This window comes from Manacus vitellinus, unplaced genomic scaffold (genome assembly GCF_001715985.3).
Source record: "Manacus vitellinus isolate BGI_N305 unplaced genomic scaffold, ASM171598v3 scaffold_51_pilon, whole genome shotgun sequence".
NCBI lineage: Eukaryota > Metazoa > Chordata > Aves > Passeriformes > Pipridae > Manacus > Manacus vitellinus.
Window position 1 is genome coordinate 1,326,747 of NW_021940620.1, and position 17,994 is coordinate 1,344,740.

General features: G+C 44.4%; 1 protein-coding gene across 1 annotated transcript; it reads left to right on the forward strand.

The window, feature by feature from the left end:
- The first annotated feature begins 46 nt into the window (after nt 1-46).
- On the forward strand, nt 47-12,273 carry MEIKIN (meiotic kinetochore factor). Its single transcript, XM_029962943.1, has 13 exons — nt 47-401; nt 1,045-1,132; nt 1,352-1,430; nt 1,959-2,019; nt 2,712-2,852; nt 3,252-3,371; nt 3,629-3,668; nt 4,378-4,439; nt 5,212-5,306; nt 5,637-5,816; nt 6,159-6,239; nt 7,179-7,302; nt 8,887-12,273. Exons 1-13 carry the CDS (start codon nt 47-49, stop codon nt 8,931-8,933), a joined length of 1,473 nt encoding a protein of 490 aa, XP_029818803.1. The 3' UTR covers nt 8,934-12,273.
- Nucleotides 12,274-17,994: the final 5,721 nt, after the last annotated feature.

Consider the following 17,994-nt stretch of genomic DNA (forward strand, 5'->3'; position numbering starts at 1 on the left):
CTAGGCCTGCCGGTCCGGCCTCAGGGCGGGCCGGGCCGCCCCGCGCATGCGGGCGGGGGGCGCGGGGCGGTGTCGGCTGAGGGGCCGCGGGGCAGGGCGGTTCGCTCCGGGGCAGCGCCGGTGTTTCCGCGGCCAAGAGGCCGCTTCTCCCGCCGGTCATGGAGCGGCAGCGCATCCCCGCGCCCCCCGCGCCGGGCAGGCGCCGCGGAAGAGGCCCGCGAGTCCCCGCTGCCGGGGGCGGCCGCGCTGCCGGGCCGGCGGGCCGGGCCGCGCCCAGCGTCGCCGCGAGCCTGTTCGGCAGAGCGGGGCCGCGCGGGGCCCGAGCCCGGCTGTGAGCGCTGCCCCGCCGGGCCGGGGCCTGGGGGGCGGCCCGGGGGCCGGGCGGCCCTGCGCTGTGCCCGGTGCCGCGTTTCCCGCGCGTCCCCTCGGGGTCGGCGGGGCCGGGGGTGTATCGGCGGCGGGCTGGTGAGGCTGGGAAGTGGTTTCTTGTTGTCCGTGTCCCTCACGGCTTGGGGAAAGCAGGCAGCTGTTCTGGGAGCAGGAGGGGTGTTTCCTCTGGTTTGGCTGCTAGTTAGTCATAAAACCACTTCTGTAAAGTGGCTTCCCGCCGTCTGATCGTAGAACGTCTCGAGCTGGGAGGGGCCCTGTAGAAAGGTCCAGACAAAAGCCTTGCTCCCCTTCGGGGGTGTACTTCAAAAACTGCTCGGAGTTACTGCTCAGGAGCTGCCTCCTTGAATGCAGTGTAGCAGTTACCAAGTTAAGAACTGTAGACCTTTAAGAAACAAAATGCAGTCTGAGGGGAAGGGATGGCATTCAAGGCTAAAGTAAAAGGGGAAGACCAGCATGGGATGTCTTGATCCCATGCTGGGCTTGGTAATTTAAAGGTGAGGCTTTCCTGTTATAACATTTGTTTGTGATAATAGGGTCAAAAAGGTATTATGGGGAGGGAAGGGGGAAATAGCTAAAGGTGCCCTATTAGAAATAATAATCTAAATCCTAATATTGAAATTATCATTACTGAACTAAATACTTATTTTTCTCTAGGCCCAAAGAAAAAGGTCAGTGGGAAAACCCTACCAAAAATTACAGAAAATCTTGAACTCATTGAGGAGAACCCTTCATGCAACCAAAGGTCTGTTAGAACTCATTCAAACACACCATTAACATTAGCTAAGCATTTTTATTGTTTTGCCTTGTGAGGTGGCTCTTGGAACTATGCAGCCTGAATTATCAGTGCACTGATGTTTGTCAGACTATTTATTGGTGTTCCATAAAGACATTTTATAGTTGTTGCCTTTCTCTAAAACGGTATAGCTCTGTGGCTGAACTTAGTTCTGTTCTTCAACTGCAGCAATCAAGTGAATGTCAGAGAAACAAGAGACTTGGAAAAAGAAGAAGAGGAATCAGAAGAAAGCAGTGTATCACTGAAGGTGAGAATGGTGTCTTGCTTTTTATCTACTCGTAATTGTCTGGAGGATAAACCAAAGAAATGTGACATGCTAAATTGTTTTTATAAGCAGGTAAAATTTCCTGTGAGTTATGTGTGTGTGCACACACGTTTTTCAGGCTGAACTTAGAATCTACTGCCTGCATGTATTAGTTTGTATTTAGAGAAATGGTTTAGGATTCTGAAAGTAAGAATTGGGACTCTAAAAAAAAATAATTCAAAAGACAGTGAAGTTGATGTCAGTATGCCTTCACTGGCATCTCATCCAGGAAAGATTGTAGCATCAAATGATGGGGTGTTCCTCATGAATTTTAGAACTATAAGTCACATTGCAGATTTGTTAATGGTGTAAGAAAAAAACGTGGCACAAATTACTGTGAATAGCAAGTTTAAGGGGTGAGGTACCAGACAATGGGTTTCTAAGCATCTGCTGGTATAGATGATATTTAATTGCATTTCTTTGTCTACATCCAGTTTTCTCAAGTTGTTTTTATTGGTATTTTAATTTTAGAAATCCTCAATGATCAGCTTTGAAAGTAAAGAAAGTTTACAAAATGCAGAAATGACTTCAAGTGAGTATAATGGCAATACATTATATTACTAAATATACTTTTATATCTATATTTTATATCTATATAAAACTAAATGTAAAATTAATTATGTACTTATAATTACCTTTCTATAAAAGCACTGGTCTTGTACTGTGCTGTTCTTGTGCTGGTTCTGACTGTGTGATAATTGGAAAGTGAAGGTTTTGAGACCACTGGACTCGTGGCCCTTATTGCAGCAGGAGGCTTTGGTTCACATGAACTGCTTGGAGGCAGCACAAACAGACCTACAGCACCTAAGACAGTCTTGAGCCCAGCCTGCTGGAAGCCACATGATCTTGGTTTTATCCTTGACAGAACTAGTTGTGGACATGAGTTCTTCAGTTTACTCAAACCTGCATTTTTAAAAGCTTGCGACTAAATAGTTTGTCCTTCTGAAAACAAACCTGTTGAAGAATTACCCTGTCAGAGGCTAAATTCTTCAGGTGTGCCTTGTGAGCCTTGGGCAAGGAAGGTGTCTTCTCTTAGCTTATGGTAGTGTAGATTTGGCTTCAGGATGCCCTTTCTTTGCTTCTTCAATTGCATTATGACTCAGTATAAAGTACTGACTTGACAATATTTGGCTCATCACAGGAATGAAACTTAAGTAAGGAAATCCTGATGGTTTCTGCAAGATGATACTTTTCTTTAGCCACCTATTTTGTCTCTTTCTTTAGGTACAGGAATGACTCTTCCCACAGGTGTTTCAACCTTTCTCATTCAGTGTTTAGATGCCAATTCAACTGCAGATTTTAACAATACTAGTGACAGCCTGCAGAGTTACTCATCCCCTGAAACATTCAGAGATGATGATTCAGGTGAGACTTTGGGGGTTTTTGAGCTTTATTTGATGTAGAAAATGTGGGGAGACTGTTGACAATAAAAAGACTGGTGGTCTCTCTGGGTGTGACTCACCAGATCACATCTTTGCTGCAAGCCAACCTGTCCTCCAGTCTGGAGTGAATCAGGTCCTGATGTAGTTTCCATCACACTTTAAATTTGAAGTATTCACAGTTGATACAAGCTGTTTGTTGGGGATGACCCACTGAAGTGCTTTGAGTCAAACTCCTTCCAAACTTTTCTGCAGCTGTTTGAGCCAAGACAATGCTTTCATTTAGTTCACATCCTCCAAATGTGATTGCTTTCAGTTTGTCACAAATTTAGTAATTGGATGAATTGCAGTATAAGAAGCCTGCACTTATATCTTTTATGTGCAGAAAGAAGTCATTTTTACTCTGTGGACCTTGGCAAGTACAAGAACTCTACTCTACTGGACTCCAGCAAAGCAGTGACCATTGATAAGATAGCACAGATCTCAAATCTTTCAGCAATATTAGGTAATTATTTTCTACAATTCTTCAGGATACATACATAAACAAATTTCATTTTGGTGCAAGAAACTGGTATAAAATATATAATGATCATTTTATGTAAGGCCTGTCTGCATAATGGGGAGCAGCTCCCTGCTAGTGCTCTGTGTTTGCTTCTAATATTGTGCTTTAGAAATTAGTTTGCACTAGAACATTGTCTGGTCTAAGCTATCTTAGCTTTTTCATTTAAAGTTTAGCTTTTATGTTGGTTTTTTTTTTTCTAGAACCTGTACCAAAGGATTTTCAAGACCAGTGCATTAGAAGGTAATCTGCACAGCAGACTCTTTGATGCACCTAAGTGTTCAGGTTTTTCTCTTTTGAGTGATGCTTTAAAGAAAGGCCAACACGAATAAGCCTCTGCTCCTGCAAACCCTTCTGGGGAGTTTCAGCTACCTGTGTCCTCACTAACTTTGACTTTGGTGCATTAAGTCAGGGAAGAGTTTGCCTTACAGACTTCTGGCTTGGCCTTGCAGCTCTAGGGAAGTTGATATAAGAGAACTCAGTGAAGGATTTTATGGAAGAGGAAGGTGACATTTATTTACAAAATCCCTAAATAAGTTGCTTTTATCCAATTGCACTAATTCTGCCAGATTTCCTTCAGTCACAGGCAGCAAAAGGGGTGTGCCCAGGTGCCTGGCCAGGCTTGCTGTGCAGTGCAGAGTATGAAGGGTACCTGTTGTTAAGTCCTTCTGAAGTCTCTGACATTCTGTGCTCACCCAGGAAAAAATCAGGTTTGGGGGCAGATCTTTTATGTTCTTAAGCAATTGCAAGTATCCTCAGGATAAGCTGTGACTTCATGATAAATTATCAAAGAACTTTAAGGTGTGATGAAGCAACTCTGTAACAATATTTTTAAAAATAAGGTTTATCCCTTTTCACTCAGCCTATATTTTCCTAGGATTTCTGTATTCGTAGGTTTTTTTAATGTTAACATTCATTCAGAATAGTTGTTCACTTTTTTTTCCTCTCCTAGAAAGAGACCATCAAATTGCAATTACAGTTCTTCAGCATTAGGCATTTCAGCTACTCTGTCAGGTAAAATATGACCAGCAGCAGTTGTACTATCTGTGAGGATAGGATATGCTACCCAAACTTAAGTGATGGCACAGTTTCTAAACCAGGTTTCTACTGGATCATTTGTCCTCCAGCACAGACTCTGTCTAGAAGGAAAAGTGCATATTGAAAAAGTCTTCCCTGTAAATAAGACTTGGTTCTAATTTATGTGTTAGGAGAAGAAAACAAAACCCACCCACCAACCAAAGTCTCAAACCCTGCATTTTTCCATTTAATCACCCATGATGCTCAATGAAAGTTGGCATTTCTTATTTAACTTACCTGGGAACAGAACTGTTCGTGTCATGCTCTTTGAACTTATACCAGCTTCACAAATACTAGTGAGTCCCTGATGGAGCTCAGTTCTGATCTGTGACTGATGCAGTTCTGTGGCCCAGGTACCAGATAGTTTTCCCCTGCTTAATTTGGAGGGTAATAGCAGCAGAAGTTGCCACTGGCAAAGACTGCTGTGATGATGAAGGTCTCTGCTCCCACAGTGTGTATGTCCAGCAGTAAATAGCCAAGTGAACATAAGATTAATAGGCAACCTTGTTTCCTTAAGGAATGGGAGAGGAGTAAAGCAGTCCTGATGGTGGGGAGAGGGAGATGAGGACTGTATTGAAGGGAGGAACTGTGTTTACATGGGTGGCTTTGGAATTATTCCTCTTTGAAAACCATCCTGTAAGACATGGGATGGAAGAGTAGCTGTGGTCTTTGTCTCAAAGTTAATTAATTTGTTGGAAATTTGTCACAGGAAAAAAGCTCTGTAAAATTACAGCTGCAAGAGAGAGAACTCCAGACCTAAAAAGTGGTATGCGCTGTGCTTCATCCTTAGGACCGGACAGCAAGGTGAAAGATCCTTAATAAATCAGCAAGGTTGTGACACAAATGACTTGCTATGGGTGGAAAACTCCACCTAGAGGAGTAGTAGTTCCTGCTACACCTGTGGAAGGGGTGCCTGCAGCCAGGGCAGAGAGTGAGGATGCAGTTGCCTCTCCCTCTCCATAGAGGAACAGTCAGGGATGCCCCCAAGCTCAGTGTTTTTCAGACTGGCTTTGCCAGTGGTACTGAGTCAGTGTGTAGAGCTTGACTGTGACAGAGGGACTGTCTTTTTTTTAGTGCTTACCAGGCTACAGAGATTCACTTTGTAATAAGAAATGTAATTGTTTCCCTCTTCAGCCTGACAAGCAAACTGCTAAACCCAAAAGGGTGAAGCGTAAGGGAACAGGAAACAATTCTGATCCAGCAGAAGAAAGTTCATCATCATTCAGGCAGCTTGGTGCCCCAGGAAACACTTCAGCCAAACCAGGGGGGTTGACAGCAGAAGTTGTGCCAACCAAACCAACAGATGCTGTGGTGGTGAGTATTCCCATTGTGTCCTGCTGATTAGCAGTAGCATGAAATGAGAAGTGAGAGTTTTGAATTGTGGCAAAAGTTACAATTAAATAGGAGAAGTGGCAGGAAATGCCACATCTGAAATGTCTGTGCTGCTGTAAACTAGTTCTTTGTCTTAATTTTGGAAAGCACAAGACCAAAAAAAAAAAAAGTGAATGACAGGAATTCACTTCTTAAATCTGAAGAAGAATTAGTAATTCTAAACAGAGTTCTTATGGTATTGTGTACTAATGGGATATTGAAGGAGTAATAATAAACAGCAAAGAATTTGAATCTGATACTGAGTTCTTCTCTGTTTTTATTTAGCAAATGACTTCCACTATGCTGATGATTGAGGAAAATAAAGCTCTAAAAAATCCTGGTAATGCTCAGCTTGCACAGCTAAAGGTGAGTGTCTGTCCAGTGCTTTTTTGTTTTAATGATCCAAACCAAAGAAATCATTCCTTGTGGCACAGTCCAGTTGTGGCTATATGCAAATTGCACAACAAACTATGATAAATTCTATTAGCTGGACAATTAGAAAACCCCCAAGCAACCCAACCTAGGAATCTGGTTTGTATCTTTACAACATCTTCTGATGTAAACCCAGCACTAGTAGCCTTACTTGCACAACCCCTTCAGTACAAATTTGATATTTAAATGGCAGTTTGAATTCTTTGGCAGTACAGGTAGTACAGTACTGCCACTTGTCTCTGCACACTTGAGTTAATGCATACTAGATGAACAAATAGAGAACATCAAGGTCTTGTTGCAGTCCTAAATAATTTTTTGAAGCAATAGAATATCTTTTGTATGAGCCAACAAGCATTATCCAATCTGAATTGTTGTCTGTTATTTAACTGGGTGGTTATTCCTGTATATTTTGTATTTTGATGGAGCTGTAGCTCAGCTTGTCACCAGTGTGCAAAGCCTCAACTGGGGAAAGCCTGTTCCTGAATACCACAGGTCCACGTGTAAATTCAGAAGAAATTGTTCCTGCATCTCTGAGCTCAGAAAAGGAAATTATTCCTCAAAGTCCAGAAGAAAAGAATATTTTTAAGGTTCTAATTTTATTGCACTTTTTAAATCCAGTTTTGGCATTCTGGTATGTAGTGTACTGTATATTTAAACCTTACAGTATTAAAACAGCTGAAGAGAATGTTCAAGCTCTGAAGCTTTCTCTCACCCTTTACAATAGCATATTAAATGTACACAAGTAGTCTTAAATATTTTCTAGTGGCATCCCTTGAAATCTGCATTTCACCTGTAATTTCCCTAGAAGAAAGCTAAAAGACTGTTTCTTCAAGGGGAATAGTTGTGTGAATGAAATGTCATTAATCTTTTCAGCCCCTGTGTGACAGACAAGAAATCTGCTCCATTGTTAGACTGTCACCACACCAGAGGCCTTCCAGGCTGCAGCAAGTTCCAGTTATCAGGAAAGGGTTCTCCCTTCCCAAAGGAGTGCCTGAAGGTGAGAGAATAAACACTTGGTTCGCTGTGCAGGTGGTAACTGGTTAGTTAAGTGTTTAAGAGTGGTTTTTTTTTTTTATAAAGTCTGAATATTTTGAAAAAATCACAAGGCTAAAAAGAGTAAAAGATGCAGAAAACTTCAAATTTCTGACTTAACAGTGTTCTTGTGCAACAGTACTTCACTGAAACTGCAATAACACTTTCTCTTCCAAGGATCTTTAGCACAGGAATTGATACAGTCATAGGCTGTATCATAATTAAGGTCAGAAGATGCTCTAGGTAACTCTGGGAATATCTGTGCCACTTCAAGTTACTCCTGAAGTAACTTGTTGCCCAGAGGAGCTGTGGCTGCCCCATCCCTGGAAGTGTCCAGGGCCAGGTTGGACAGGGCTTGGAGCAACCTGGGCTGGTGGAAGGTGTCCCTGCCATGGCAGAGGGTTGGAATGAGATGAACTTTAAGGTCCTTCCAACCCAAACCATTCTGTGGTTCTATGATTCTACAACTTTGAGGTTTCCCTGCTGGTGTGGAGATTCCCTAGAAAATTTACCTTCTTCTTTAATGAATTATTATCCTGTCTTTATTTCTAGGGTAAGTCTGACTTGAGCTTTCAGCCATTGGTGTGGTTTATGTCATGCTCAGTATTGCCCCCCATCCTCAAAGCAGTTCAAGTTATCAGTTATGTTTTTCTTTAAAAATCACCACTTTCCCTTAAGGTTTCTGTTCTTTTCTCCTGAAACCCTTAACACAGGGGAAGCTCCTTTCTTCACTTCCTAGATTTTTGTTAAACAGAAATGAGAACTGTGAACAAAACTGTCTCATCACTGCCACAGAGGTAAAACCCCCTCCCTTTCCCGTCTCCGGTGAAGTTTCTCGGTGTGCCACTGGATGGCACATGTCTTCCAAAGTTTAAAGTAGTTCTTCACAGTGTCTGCAGGTTTTCTGCAAGGTGTGTGTCATTTAATCCAATACAGAGATACTGCCTAGGTGTGACAGCTCTCAAAAATACTGAGCACACACAAATTTTCATTTGCAGTCTCTTAGCTCCAAATACTCTCCAACTTTATTACCTGCTGAGTGACATGCAGCATCTAGAATGCAGGGAAAGGCTTTTAAGTGTGTGTATGTGTTAATTAATGGCACTGATGCTTCTGTACAGATCAAAGAACTAGGGTGCTAGCTCATGTGTCCTAGGAAAGTTGTAATACAGAACACAGGTTGTACTTGGTAATCACAAATAGGCAAGTGGTGGTGTCAGAACAAAAGTTTGGGGTTGTTCCTGCTTTTCTGGAGGATCCTGGGATCAGGAATCAGACTGCTTGTGGTGGGGGTTTTATGCTGAATGTTTTATTCTCTGCACAAGGAGTCTTTCAGATGATGCTGGTTTTCATTAGGAATGTACAGGTACTCAAAACTATTGTTCTCTCCTCACTGGCAAATGACCTGCAAGATCCAGACTCCTCCAAACAAATGACAGCCTGGATATCTAGTGAACATCTCAACAGCTGGTCAGATCAATGAGCTTTCTCTTACACTTGAGAATGTGCCACTTTACTGATAGTTATTTATCACTTTTTTTTCCCCCAGATATTATTACAAGTACCAAAAATTGGATCTGCTGTGAACAGAGATGAGATTTCTGGGTCTCAGCAGGAGTCAACAGAAGAAATGACCATCTTGTTGCTGGAACAGAACTAACAAATGGCTGGTGTTTTTTTTCTTGTTTGCACATACGTTGTTTGAAATTTGGTATTATGTGTTCAGTAAGCTTGTAAGTACTTTACTCAAGTACTTAGCATTAAATTATTTTGTACAGCAACTAGATCCTATTCTGGGCATCATTCTGCAAGGACTTCATAAAGATGATTCTTCAATTTTGCTTAGATTTTTAGAAAGCACGACTCAAGAACAGCAGACCAGATTAATTATGGAGTTATATTTGGCTCTTGCTCTGCCAGGATTTCTAGTTTTCTCTAGTAGCATTAGCATTTAAAGATGTGACCTCTGTTTAAGTGTTAATACAGGTTATGGGGGTGGGTGTGAAAGCATTCATGTACTCTCAGGGACCCAGAAGTCAATAGTATGCTGCCATTAAACTCCCTGAATGCTTAGATCTGCAGAACTTTGGAGGTGCAGGACTGTGTGTTCTGCTGTAAATTGATTTTTTAACCATGAATATAGGTCATCATCACCCTACCATCACTGTGATCAGCATTGTCACCATTCTGGGCACATCCACTGCCCAGCCACTGGCACCTCTGAGTCCTTCCTGTTCCATCTCACCTGTTCTGTAGCATCCCATCTCTCAGTCACTGTTTCTTCTACTGCCTTCAGACTTAGAAGCAGCAGATGCCTTCCATGAATACAAGGTGGGAAAAACCCTTTTATAGCTGAATTGTGTGAAGAGCTGGATATTGGCATTCTGGATTTTCAGGTTACTGTTCACACTATGTCCACATAATTTCCACTTCAGCTTGTGGATTGTTAATTCTTAAATGTCATTCTTAGTGTGCCAAGTGCCTCAGAAAACACTCTCAAGAGCACAGTTTTTTCCAGCTGAATTCATTGCAGGTTAAAGTTATTTGGATCCCTACAGAGTTCTCACTACAACACCCTGACTCTTTTCTGGACAAAAAGGGAAGTTTTTTGATGTTTCAAAATGCCAGTATGGCTTTCAAAAGTCTGTTTCTCAGTGTTATCACTCTGGAAAATAGTTTTGTATTTCCAAAAAGAGCATGCCAAGAAAACATACAAAATCCACAACTTTAGTTTGACTACGTTTGAAAATAACCTGTGAAAGTTTGAACCCTGAGCCTTTCCCCATTGCTCTGGGGCAGAAGGAAGTGCAAATAAATGATGCTGGATTAGTCTATGAAGAAGTATTGTATAAACACACTATATAGCTTAAGGTTGAAAATTATGCCATTAAGCTATTTTTCTTTTTTTAAGCATTAGTAGAATGAGTCCTACCAATAACTCCTTGGAGTCTTCTCAGATATGCTTCTAGTTATCAATATCCTTGTTCTTGCAAATATTCAGTCACTAGTATTTATGCAAGAATCTAGAGCCCCTAAGAGATAGAGGTGAACTTCCTGAGGTAGTTTTAAGTAAAACTGAAAGCTACTTATGTAATAAGTTGTGATTATGATGATTGCTCAAGTAAAGGGTGGTCCTGAATAAAGATGTGTTCATTGTAAGGGTATTTTAGAAGTCCTAGGTAACACTTATTTTGCCCCAGACCATTTGGTAGTCTTATACAAGAGACAGACTAATACTGGCAAATTAATTGGAAAGTACAAGAGAAAGAAATATGATGTGTAACTGTAGCAACCTGAATATTGCTGCATTTTGCTTTTGTTTTTCTTGATGTGATGAGGCTGTATAGGAGGGCAGAAATAACAGGAACCACAATCTCTTGTCCTTCCCTTCAGTATGACAGTGCTGCTTCTTATTTTCATCTTTTGTCTGACTCTCAGAGAAAGTGTAATTAATTACCAGGCTAGCTCTGTGCCCCAGGGAAGGAAATTCATTTGGAGGCTGGAACAATCTCTACTCTTGTTCTGCTTTTCTCAAAGGAAAGGCATTTTCCCATAGTTTGGTTTTTAGCTGCAGAACTACTACATAAAATTTCATTCAGAGTGGAAACTGGCTCTTCCATATTGGTGGATAAAGGTTATGGGTCGTGGCCTGTTAATGGGTAGGACAGAGGAGGTTATTTGTGCAGTGATTCAGGAGAGGAATCTGCTCAGTGTCACCAGGGCTGCTCTGTCACGTCCCAGACATGATGAAGCCTTAATGGCTTGAATGGAATCGCTCCCAGCGAGTCAGTCCATGCAGGAACTCTGATAATCCTTTATCACCAGGAATTGTGCGTGGCAGATGCATGTTGAGTAAATGTATGGTACATAAATCTGTAAGAGGTTTTTCATTAACACTGTTCAGTTATTTTTGTTATCTGAAGTGCACTTCTAGGAGACTTTGACTTAAAGTGTTCAGAGATGATGGAAGATGTTTTGCTTCTTGCACTGGAGTGCGTGTACAGGCTGGTGGGGGGTAAAGACCTTGCATGCAAATGGTTCTGCTGTGGTTCATAATCTTCAGACACGGAAAGGAGAGGTTTGGGGCCCAAGTCAGCATGTACTGAATGGGCACAGAAGTTCGTGTTCTTTGTGTAGGTATGAAAATTTGCCTAGAGAGAGGTTTTTATGGGGAAGTGGATGATTAAATTTGTACCCATCCTTTTTCTCTCACTGTCCTTCCTCCCTTCCCTCAATTAAGGTCTGACAGTCAAGCCTATCAGAATCAACTGCTGTTAATTTAGGCATTTTGGAACAGGTTAATATTTACTCTTAAAGGGACTCTATCAGCTGGAATTGTAATGCACTCGAGATGAGCTAAATCTTCATTGCTCTCAGTTGTGAAATTACTGAAAGCTGAGTTACATGTCCTGGCCAAAATTTTATCAGTTTGTAGTGCTCCCTGAGGACTTCTTGTATTTGAGACTGTATTTACATGCCCACCTTGAAGCCAGGAGGGTTTTACCTGGTGAAGGGATGTAAAGGTTGGTCATGTACAAATCTGTGGCAGACAGGTGTGTCTTCCATACAGAACAAGGGGAAAGGGATGCATCTAAACATCAGTTCTCGTTTTCTGTTAGAATTATCTTCAACTTCAGGTAGATGAAAAACAAAATTCCTACAGATGGGTGACTGTGAAGAATTGTTGTGTAGATACGTTACACATGCACTAAATTTTGCCTTAAAAAGAATCTGCTTAATTTAATCTTACATCATAGGTTGTTGTAGTTTAATTCCATTTTGTAGGGAAAGCAGATGAGTCAGTCAGTTTTGTCAGTCCTTAATTAAACTCCCCAGCAGCGTTGTATCTGAACAGTGATACACTGAAGGAGACTGTTAACTGTTACCAGGATTTTTATTTCACTTCAGCATTTACTAATAAAGAGTTTTGCAAAAATCCTCAGATCCTCTTGATTTTATAAAACCTATCACACTTCTCCCCCCTTATAATTTGTTTTGGATTGATTTGCTGGGCTTTATGTGCTTAAACGCCGCTGTGTGGCTGGGTATTTTACCTGCGATGCGATGATGGCTTCCCCTGCCACCAAACACACACGTTCCACCTTCCCTGCGGGTTGTGAATCGAGCGCATCTGAGCTGTGCCATTGTGGGAGAAGCGCCGCGTGCCTGGGAGGGGAGGGGGCGGGAGAGGGGTTTTCTAGGTCTGGGGGAAGGGACATCGCCCCTCTCGGCACAGCCCTGCAGGGTGCGATGCCTCGCCCGTGACCTCCCCCGCCTTCCCGGGGCTCCCGTCCCGAACTTCCGTCCGGAGAAGGAACACACGGCAGGGCGCGTTGTCGCCGCCGCGGGGGAATCCCGCGGCGCTGGCCCGCGGGAACCCGCCGAGGGCAGCGGGGCGAGAGACCCCCGGAGGGACCCGGCCCAGCCCGGTGCCCGCGGGGCTCCTCCGCACGTGGGGCCGCCCCGCCGGGCCGACCGGGCCCGGCTGCGCCGCCTCGCTGCCCCCCGCCCCTGCTGGCAGCGGGGTTTGACTAATTTCTGTCATAGGCTGACTGTGACACGAATGGAGGCGGGGCGGCGGAACTAGAGCCGCGGGCGAGGGGACGAGCGCTGCGCGGAGCCCGGCGCTCGCGGCGGGGCGCAGCGGGGCGCCCAAGATGCCGCCACCTCTTCCAGAAGCTCTTCAACCCAGAGCGGGCTCATCTCCGGGCAGGGACGCGCGACGACTGTGTGTTCACGTGAGCGGGACGGGGCCGCGCTCCTGCCTGCCCGAATTGTGCGCCGAGTTTCCCTCGTCCGCTGTCGCCGGGGGGCGCGGGGCGGACGCCGTACCTGTCTGCCCTGCCCGGCTGGGGGGCTGCCTGCTGGCCTGCCGGCTCCTGCCAGGGGCCGCTGACGCGGTGCCCGCTTCCCACGGCCCTCCGGACCGCCGGCGCCACGTGGGGCGCGCGGCCTCCTGCGTCCTCGTCCATCCTCCCTCCCTCTGCGGGGGTCCAGCGCCCGCGGGTGACCCCGGCCCGCGGTGCCCCCCTTCCCGGGGCCGTAGTGCGGGGCCCCGCCCGCGTGCCCTGGGGAGGGGCGGAACGGCGGGCAGGTCCCTGGGGGAGCAGGCCGCAGGAACGGGGAGAACGCCAAGTTTTGGCCGCAGAGGAAGAGCGGGGTTTCTGCTGGGATTTTTGTGTCGCTCTGGCAGCGCGCCGGGCCGGGCGGGCGGGGGGAGGGGGCCGGGACCCCGGGGCATCACCCGGCGCCGGGCGGGCTCGGGGGCTCGGGGTCGGGGCGGGGGGGGCCCGAGCTCGGGCTCTGCGCGGGGGCCTGATCTCGCCGGGGCCTCCCGGGCGGTTTGCTGGGAAACAGGTAGTTTTTGTGGCTGTGACATAAGTGCCGTCCCACGGGTGGATAACGACCACGCTCGAAAGCGATGCCGTGTCCGCGTCCCGGCCGGCGTGCAGGAGAGAGAGCCGGCACAGTCGTTTCAAAGTGCAGTTTGCCACCTGGATGCAAATGCCATCTGCTTCATTAGTAAGAGTTCTGCGCGTCTTGGAGCACTGCTGGCAGGGCGGTGCAGCTCCCCTCCCACCCGCCGCCTTGAAATTTGTACCTACAAATGATCGGCCCTTGGGTTGCCCTGTGAAGGGAGAGCTCTGACCGATGGCTTTCGTTTTCTGTGGTGAGACACCCCTTTTAGCTGCAGTGTTTAGGTAGTTTAGGTGGATAATAGTGTATCTGCAGTTATTGAAGCATCAGGATTTTCAAAGAATGTTGATGGACTTTGAGTCCCCCATGGAGTCAGGACATGCTCCTGGACACTACAACTTTTAAGGACACGGATCACAGGTGCTTGCACACCCCTTTGCTACTCACTGTGAAAGTGGATCCTTTTTTAATGATCTTTTCTAAGAAACAAGGCATTTTAATGGCGTTGGTGTCATCTTATTTTCCAAATCAGCTTAATACTGGACCAGAGCCCTTGGTAGGGAAGGGGCACTAGGATTGCTCTGTGTAATTGCCTTCCCTTTTCCCTCACCTTAGTGATGGGTTTGTCTGGAGACTGGTGGTTAAAGCAACAGCTGCAGTGCAGAGCTGGGGCAGAAATGTGGGCATCACACCTGTGTTGAAAGGAGTGTTTGGCAAAGTCTGTGCTCCCCTCGTTACCTGCATCTTTCTGTGGCAAAACTGAGCCTGAAATTTAAAAAGGATGTCCCTCCACCTGCTCTTCCTTCCTCCCTGTACACAGGGCTGTTTCACTTTGTGATGTCAACTGTCCCTGGTAACTGGTGAATTTGCAGTTGGGTTTTTTTGATGGACCCACAGGTATAAAGTGCAGGGAGAGGCTCTGGGGAGGGTGGGAGACCCAGCTCTGACTCAGGAGAGCCAAGTAGTAGTTTTTAAAGACTAATACAGATGCCCTCTAGGCACGTTGCCTAACAGCTGCTTTTGTTTTCCAAATGGGGATAAGTCTGTGGTTAAGATCATACATAGTGAGGATTATCAGTTCCTGGTGAAACTTTTGGATAATGCACAAAATAAAGACTGTTATTTATGACAGCTTAGTCTTTAGACACTGGGAACAAGCACTCTGGAGTTCAGAGTGTTCCTGGTTCCAGTGAACCTGAATGCAACAGCCTCATCAATTCCATTGGGACAAGGTGATATTTATGGATTGATACATTACTATCTGTTTATATTCTAAATAACCGAATGTTTTCCAAATATTCTGAGCACTCTTAGTTTTGACTGTCTTCACTTGGAAAGCTTTGTCCTCCTCTTGAGGAGACAGTGTAGAGCAACCATAAAAATGCATACATTCTGTTACTGTATTTTGTGAATAATATGTGCTTGGAGAGAGAAGCCCCACTACTGTGGCAGTGACACCAGTATAGCCGAACATTTCAGGAGGATTTAGATGCTTGGGCTTTTTTTACTATGAATATATTTTGCATTTCCACCAGGCTCACTGTGAAAATTTACTAATTCTACTTATCTCACCTTCCACTGTTACAAAAATGAAACCATACTTTTCAGTGGAAACGTATTTTGTTTAGTTGTTGTTTTGTTTGTGGTGGAGGTTTTTTCTTCTTCTTTTTTTTTTTTCTTGTTTCCTGCCCAGAATCTCTTTCTACTGTGGGTGTGTGAAATTTTGTGAGCCTGGGTCTAGCCAGACGGTGTAAAACCCTTCAGAACTGGGTGCTGGAGAAGTTGACAGGTTTAGTAATGTGACCAGTAAGTTAGCAACTGTAAAATATTTGCTGAGGTGCCAGTTTGCCATTTATATATATATTTTTAATATCTCTATATATATGTACTTTATTTTACAGAAGAAACCTTAGAAAATCACAATAGATCCACTACTTATTAGCCCTTTAGCTCTTCAGTTTAATCCAGGGCAATTGGCAGGCTTGGCCCTTAGGCTGAAATCTCTCAGCCCAGCTTGACATTCACACGGTGAGCAAGAATATTCAACATTTTAGTGGTACAATCTGTTTACAAGAAACACAGAAACACCTGCAAGTATTCTAGGGAAGAGACAAGCCCTTAAATTCCAAGGTGTAGAGTACCTGCTGTCTACTGCAAATAATAATCACGTGAGTGGATTTTCCCCGAGGGTAACTTTTACTATAAATAGGAGCTCTTGGCCATATTGTAGCATCTGGCACTGGAGGCTGCTGGTGACAGGAGAGCTCAGCCCAGGCTTGGGCTCCTACAGTTATTAGGAATATAAAATTTCAGGTAAGCAGTTTTCTAGAATTGTAGACTGAGAGTATTGCTGTTGTAAGAATCCATAAAGCTGTTCAGAATGGGCTCGGTAGGTTGAGCCCAAAGCTCAGTAAATTCCTGGGAGGTTTCAGGCTTTGTTGTTGAGGTGTGTGGGCAGCACTTCCAAGGGTAAATACAGCTGCAGGCACTGCAGCAGAGGTTCTGCAGGACACTGTGTCTGTTGGGGTCCTGGCTGGGCTCAGAGCACTCTTAACCTGAGGGAGAGGGATGGCCTTGTAGTACTGAATTAAGGACTTGTACATTTTGTAGGAGGGAAACTCAGTGGGTTTTTTTTTCCATCTTCTGTATAAAGTTCAAATACTTGTTCCCTTCTCTCTCTAGACATCCTTCCTGCCTCGCTGGAGGATAGAGGGATTATTAATCAGGAGTTCTTTTTACACTGCAGCTCAATAAAAGCTTCAGTGTCTCTTTTTTATTTTAATCTAGGGAGCTCTAAAGAGCCCTCTCACCCCCAGGGGCATTCCACTGCTGTTTGCAAACGGCTTTGCTCTTGTTAAAGCACCTGTTGTAGAGGTACAGCTGTGTGGGGATTGTTCAAGCTTGACAGAACCCCTTCCAGTTTCGAGTCTTACCAACAGTGTGGGGTATCTTTGGGCACATTCTTCCTTTAGGGCTTTGCTTTGGTTATCTGGGTATTTTTGAGACCAGTGCAGTTTTTTAAGTGGGGAGGTACCGGGATAAATGACTCTAAATGTTCTTTACTTATGGAGAAAGCCATTTTTGGTCATCCTGGAAATGTGCTTTCTTGGGGTCCTAGTGTAATACGTGCTGCTCCTGTACAGGGAGAATAGTTTGGAGGTTCCTGAGATAGGAAAGGCCTCAGGCTGACTGCAAAGTAGTATTTTGCAAAATCTGTCTAGGCAAGCATCCCCCATCAGCCCAGACTCTTTCTATTCCCCGTGGCAGTGACTTTAAATGGTATCCTGAGATTTGTTTCCTTTCACATCATTTTTGGCAGCAGGATTCATCCAGGGAATTGCAATAAACCCAGAGTTGGAATGGGTAGCCTGATGCAAAGATGCTTCAGGAGCCAGTTCCTCTGCAGAGCTATTGTTCTTGCACAGTGAAAACAGTACATGCTCTCTTAGAAAGGCATAATTGCTTTGTGAACCAGAGGCTGATTTCTTGAAACAAAGACACTCAAAACATTTAATAACATGTAACCAGGGACTTTTTAATGTGCAGGCTGGAGTAAGGTGAAGGAGGAACATAAAAAGTTGTCTTGATGTTGATTTTTCCAGTCAGAGGTTTTCCCCACAAAATGTCTTTTCCCTCAGCAGCAGGTAGCTTTGTGTACAGCCCAGCTGAGCCCAGGGAAGCAGATCTCCTGCCAAGCTGTGTCAGTCCTTGGGAGCAATGCAGCCAGCAAATTCCTGATCCTAACAGCTCTGCACAAGGCTTTCCAAAGCTGTTCCTCAGCAGTGCTGTCAATGCATCCAGCCAGTCTGACCAAAACCTGCTATTAAAGAAATAGTGTGTTTTGATTCTTGTTCATTTCTGGCATTGTGCAAGTTTTTTGCCAATTTTTGTAAAACTCCTGGAATTTCACCACCTCAGAATCTATCTTCAAAATGAGCTTTAGCTGGACTTCATTTTGTAATAGCTCCAGCTTTTCATCTTTTCCAGTTATCTGATGAATTTAAAAAGCTTTTGTCCCATAATTTTTAAAGACTATTCAAAATATTAAACTTCTAAAATTCTATTGTGTTTTTATTAAGCTCATTTCTGCCCTTTAATGTCCTTTTAAGTTTTGGATTTTATAAAAAGATCCAGCTCTTCTGTAATATCTCTGTAAGAGTTTGGTTTTGGCTTTTTGGTTGCATTCATTAGCTTGAGTGTAGCAAGTTTTAATAAATATTTCACTTTGATTTATGTGCAG

Coding starts and splice junctions, on each gene's coding strand:
- MEIKIN (XM_029962943.1), top strand. CDS start 47: ATGCGGGCGGGGGGCGCGGGGCGGTGTCGGCTGAGGGGCCGCGGGGCA. Junction 5,817..6,158: donor AACCAACAGATGCTGTGGTG/GTGAGTATTCCC, acceptor GTTTTTATTTAG/CAAATGACTTCCACTATGCT. Junction 7,303..8,886: donor TCCCAAAGGAGTGCCTGAAG/GTGAGAGAATAA, acceptor TTTTTCCCCCAG/ATATTATTACAAGTACCAAA.